Below are 5,399 nucleotides of genomic sequence, written 5' to 3'. Positions count from 1 at the left end.
TTGGCGCAACAGCGCTGAGCTGCGAGATGGGCAGGACCCACCGCTGGCGACTGGGGGCGGGGAGTCGGGTGGTGACGCGTCTGAACTCTGAAGCCGCGCGACTCCAATCCTGCTCTCTCCGTTTTCCCTCCACACACTGGCCCTCTTCCGCCACGAGGATGGCGGCATCTTCCCCGGCGGCCACAGCCACCAGGCCCACCACGACCCCTCCTCTCGCCGGGCCGGCGATCCACCGCGGCCTCGGCGCCGCCCGCCTCCTCCCGGGGTCGCTCTCCCGCTGCTCGCCCCCGGCATCCACCGCCCAGACTGTCTCCTCCGCCGCCCCCAAGACCAGGGTTCGTACATTATGGCTTTGCTCCGCGCTACTTAAATCCGCGGCGCCATGGTCGCGATAGCACATCGCTATGATTCACATGCTTCCCATGGGGTTCTGGCAGGGCTTGCTCCTGCCATGCCGGGCAGCGGAGGGGGCGGCGCCGGCGCGTGCGGGGGCGCCACTGAAGGTGATGATCTCCGGGGCGCCCGCGTCGGGCAAGGGGACTCAGTGCCGTATGATTGTCGAGAAGGTAAAAAGTACAAACCATTGCTTGGATTTCTTCCTATTTTGCCTGCGCCCAAAAATGCAGATGCCGTCAGTGTCAATAATAGGCTAATGCGAATCTGAATTCTGGATAAAGACTCTTGCTGAAGGATATGCATGTGTCTGAAAGTAGTCGACAGATTAATCAGCTGTGTACTCATTTAATGTTTAACTCTAGTTTTGGCTGTAAACATGTTTATTAGCCTGCTCTGTTCTAAAACTTCTCCTTTTCTTTTAACTTCTTTTAGTATGGTTTGGTTCATATATCAACTGGGGATCTTCTACGGGCTGAAGTATCTTCTGGCACAGATATAGGCAAGAAAGCAAAAGAATATATGGACAGTGGCATGCTTGTCCCAGATCAAGTTGTGACAGATGTATGTGGTTCAATTCTCAGGTTCTTTGTAGCTGGTAGAATTCTGGGAGCTAATAACGATGGTTGTTATTTCTTATAGATGGTTGTCTCACGACTGTCACAGCCTGATGTGCGCGAAAGAGGGTGGCTTCTTGATGGTTACCCAAGGAGTTATGCTCAAGCACAAAGTCTTGATAGTATGAAAATAAGACCAGATATATTCGTTTTACTGGAAGTAAGCCATTTTTACCATTTTAAGACCGCATACATTCATTGTACTGGAAATAGTCATTTTTGAACATTTATGACATTTGCTATCAACTGACACGTCCTTCATGTTCTTTCAACTTTTGTCTATAACATCTTAATATATTGCATTGCGACCTTGTCGATCATGCTTATCTCAATAGGCATATCTATATATCCTTATGTAGTGCTACATTTTGTTCCCATTCTGATAGATCAAAATGTTTAGAAAGAAAGGATGTTTGAACGAGCTTCATCATGGTACTTCAGTTTCATGAGTTCTGATTCTCCAACTTGTTAGTAGTTTTATGAAGTAAATTTGCTACTCCCTCCGATCCGAATTAATTGATGCAGTCTCTATACCCTTTCCCGACCCTGCGCAAGCGGGAGCTACATGCACCGGGCTGCCCTTTTCTATACAATGTCCATCTTGCATTGTATAGAGGCTGCGTCAATTAATTTGGATCGGAGGGAGTAGTATAATATGGCTGTCGCAATATTCTCCCAGAATGTGGTATGTCCGGGTTGTTGTACAGGGCTGTGCACACAGTACGATACTTTTCCTTCGAAACTGCACAAGAATACCACACCGCAGATTAGGGGTCATAACCAGGTCAAATTATACCATAGACGTACATTATGGTGAATCCGGTAACTTTGGTTGTGACAATAGGGAAGCTAGTGACTGAGAATAGATTTAATAATTAAGCAAATTTATCAGGTCTGCCCTTGTGCAACTGTAAATAAGATTCATTCTTTACCAATTCATTTAGTGGGAATTCATATCAAGTAGTTGTGCCTTACCTTATCTTTTAAAAGTTTGTTGGTGTGTGACATTCAAACTGATAGCAATCATACACTTAGCTGTGTATTTTCTGAATCAGTGTGGTTCATAATAGTCTGATTCTTCTTTTTTTTGAACTTAATCTGATTCTTCTTTGTGTTAACTTCAGTATTTGTATCTCGAAATCAAATACTATGCATTTTGTTTCCCTTGCTCTTACAGAATGTCTTTGATCTCTTGTGTTTCATTTTGTTTTCAAGTTCAGGTTCCTGATGTCAATCCCAAACACTGTATACCACAGATATCTTTGACCTCTTGTGTTTCATTTTGTTTCTAAATTCAGGTTCCTGATGACAATCTAATCGATAGATGTGTTGGAAGAAGACTGGATCCTGTGACGGGCAAAATTTACCATGTAAAGAACTTCCCCCCAGAGAATGAGGAGATATCTGCCAGGCTTATTACACGCTCTGATGATACATTTGAAAAGGTTTCTGTTGTTGTCCACTTAAGTAATCTTTTACTTGTTTTGTCATCCTCGGTAAGGTCTATAGATGTATCTATCTTGTTAAATATAATATGCTAGTTTGAGAGCTTGGGGCTGCATTTAAGAATTCGATTTGTGCAAATTCCTTTTGTTCGTTCATCACTAGCTTGGACCTAGATTTGAACATCAAAGAGTTTGGCAGGTGCAGGTTGCTTAGAAACTTGCTTGCAATTATGTTCTGTTCGTTACTATCTGTGTTTATTTATTGTAGGCCACAGCTGCTAAGTACTGTAATTATTTTTCCTATTGTTCTTGATCTGTACTATAACTTCTCTTCTTAATGATACGCTCCTGCTTACTCTAGAGGAAAAAAATATTATGCATGCTTTGGTTATCTTAAGTTCGAAGTGTTGTATATCTAGGTTTGACTTGGATTGTATTATTAATATTTTTTAGGTCTTTTTACATCACTTAATCCCCCTCTTTCAGCTAGCTCTACATTCTCAGTGCTTTTTGTAAACTTTTAAGACACGTCAGGGGAAAAATATTGTGCTGTTTAAAATTTTACTGTCATTTACAGAATACAAAGTTGAATTATACAATTAAACTGATGCAAACCTTTCCATTACTTACCGTACCCCCTTCCATCCCTTTTCTTTATGACATTGTAATTGCATAATTCTGGCATCGCTTCCATGAAACATTCTGAACCATAAGAGCCTTCTTTCTTCTGCAGGTTAAATCACGCCTTGAGACTTACAAACAAAATTCTGAAGCTGTTATTCCAACATACTCAGATCTGCTTAACCAGGTTCTCGTGTATTTCTAGCTACTATCATAGCAGTGATCCAGATAGTAAATCAGAAGTAACCTTTGTTCCTTCAACCTGCAATGTAGATTGATGGAAATCGCCCAGTGGAAGTCATTTTTCATGAAATAGATTCCATGTTACAGAAGATTACGAATGCTTCAGAAAAAAAGTTGGCCAAGACAAACGGTCAGAGCATAAATAAAGTTCCCCACTAATGTCTTCTTCCACTCTTCTGCTGTCATTCACAACCACTATCATGTAACTCCACTAGATCAACTGGTCTCTCTGTTTGCTTAAGAACAGCCCATTTCACGATTTCGAAGCTGCATTTTTTAAAATATTTTTGCATATCACTTTGAGCTAATATGCCTTCTTTTAGTATGTGCTAATACTATTTTCAAATAACCATAATATGCTATCAGTTTTAGCTAATATGTCAAGAATCGGTATATATCGTTTATTTAGCGAGACCATGCAAGAGAGCTGCATGTATATATTAGAGAGAAAGATAGTAATACTTTTAGAATGCCACGAATGGCATGCCCACAAGAGAAAACAACAGGACCCAAACAGAGAAAATAAACATCGACCAAAAGGCGAGTTACAAAACTAGGCCGGCCACAAAAAGGAACCCTACGGGTTAACTTGCGGTTGAATCATGATAGGGCTTCAGCCCAAATTAGGTTGACCACTGAATACCCCACCAATAAGTGACTGAAATCTTCTGAAAGCCGCAGCAAATGCATATCTCATTATATTGCAGACCTCTCCTTGCTTTATGATGAAAGATCCTACGTCTCCTTTGGATTACAATCCATATGAAGATTTTGCAGCTTAGCCGTGCCCAGGATTTCTAAATGACTATGAGGAGTTGATTTTTAGTTATGTTCTCTTCTTCATTAGTATAATCAGGCAAAGCTTTTAGCTTCTTTTTTTACTATGCTGGCTCAATTCTCATTGTTTGCTCAAACTCTTCATTGAACAGGAAAACCACCAGACACAACAGCTTCGAAAAAGGTACGTGTAATATAGTTAGCCATTTTATTCTATGTGTGAGATCTTAAAGTGAAGTGTGTACACTTAGATCTCTTCTATTAATGTATGTCTAAATGCTTTCTGCCAGGAGTGGCGTGGAATTCCAACGAGATTAAATAACATTCCACACTCCAGAGAGATCAGGAAATACTTTTACGGCGATGTGATACAAGCTACAAAGCATGCTATTGAAGATAAAAAGACTCGGTTGCAGGTTGCCACTTACGTTTCAATTTATTTCAAATCTCTATTGAAGGTTGAAATCAGAACTCACTGACTAAACTATTCACTGAGGCAACTTGAGTACTTTTCTCTTTCTGTTGCATATTTAACCTAGAGGGAATAATATGTACTTGGGATTAATCATTGTGACTGAACCTTGTAGTCCTTTCACCTTTTTTTCGCTTCATGCTTGCTGGGAAAACATTTTTTCTTGATTAGTGTCTACTTTTCCTCAAACATGCAGATAGATATCAATATTCCGGAGCTTAACCCCGAAATGGTAAGAGCACACAAGCTTACATATCTTTTTTGCTGGCGTCAACTGTCAATCAAACCTTTTTTATCTTCAGGATGTTTATCGTATAGGAACCCTCATGGAACTTGTAAGAGATTTATCTCTTACCTTTGCTGATGACGGAAAGCGTGTCAAGGTGCTTACATTCGGTATTCATCCATATACCTCCACCCGCCCACTGCCTTTTTTGATGACACAACATGAGACTGCTGACTTCTTATCAGGTCTGTGTTCAAGGCTCCATGGGGCAAGGCGCATTTGCTGGTATTCCACTTCAGCTTGCTGGAACCAGAAAAATATTGGAATTCATGGACTGGGGTGACTATGGGGCGATGGGCGCCTTCATAAATATTGGAGCAGTAGGTTCGTCATCCACTAAATTAATACGTTCGATAGCATTGAATAAAATAAAGGATGGCTACTTAGTTTCATCTGAAGAATACTGAAAATGAAATTAAGTGTTGGTTATCGGGGAAATTTTGTGGATTTTTTCCATTTTTTACTACTCTCATTGCTATAGATATATGAACTCTACATGGGCCTTATGAGCCAAACACCACAACCACACACACACACACACACAA

The 5,399-nt window shown here is 40.9% G+C and overlaps 1 protein-coding gene across 1 annotated transcript in view; it reads left to right on the top strand.

Moving 5' to 3' along the window:
• The window catches only part of LOC123136018 (probable adenylate kinase 5, chloroplastic), a 9,197-nt gene continuing 3,798 nt past the window's right edge, over positions 1-5,399 (top strand). The window contains exons 1-12 of the mRNA XM_044555293.1: positions 1-335; positions 438-566; positions 829-957; positions 1,036-1,170; positions 2,309-2,455; positions 3,189-3,263; positions 3,350-3,449; positions 4,249-4,280; positions 4,387-4,512; positions 4,765-4,800; positions 4,871-4,951; positions 5,040-5,178. Coding sequence (XP_044411228.1) covers positions 27-335; positions 438-566; positions 829-957; positions 1,036-1,170; positions 2,309-2,455; positions 3,189-3,263; positions 3,350-3,449; positions 4,249-4,280; positions 4,387-4,512; positions 4,765-4,800; positions 4,871-4,951; positions 5,040-5,178 — 1,438 coding nt within the window. The 5' untranslated portion in view covers positions 1-26. The remainder of the gene's footprint in view (positions 336-437; positions 567-828; positions 958-1,035; positions 1,171-2,308; positions 2,456-3,188; positions 3,264-3,349; positions 3,450-4,248; positions 4,281-4,386; positions 4,513-4,764; positions 4,801-4,870; positions 4,952-5,039; positions 5,179-5,399) is intronic.

Source organism: Triticum aestivum, chromosome 6B, assembly GCF_018294505.1.
Source record: "Triticum aestivum cultivar Chinese Spring chromosome 6B, IWGSC CS RefSeq v2.1, whole genome shotgun sequence".
In the NCBI taxonomy this organism is placed as follows: domain Eukaryota; kingdom Viridiplantae; phylum Streptophyta; class Magnoliopsida; order Poales; family Poaceae; genus Triticum; species Triticum aestivum.
This window is presented reverse-complemented; position numbering and strand designations above follow the sequence as displayed.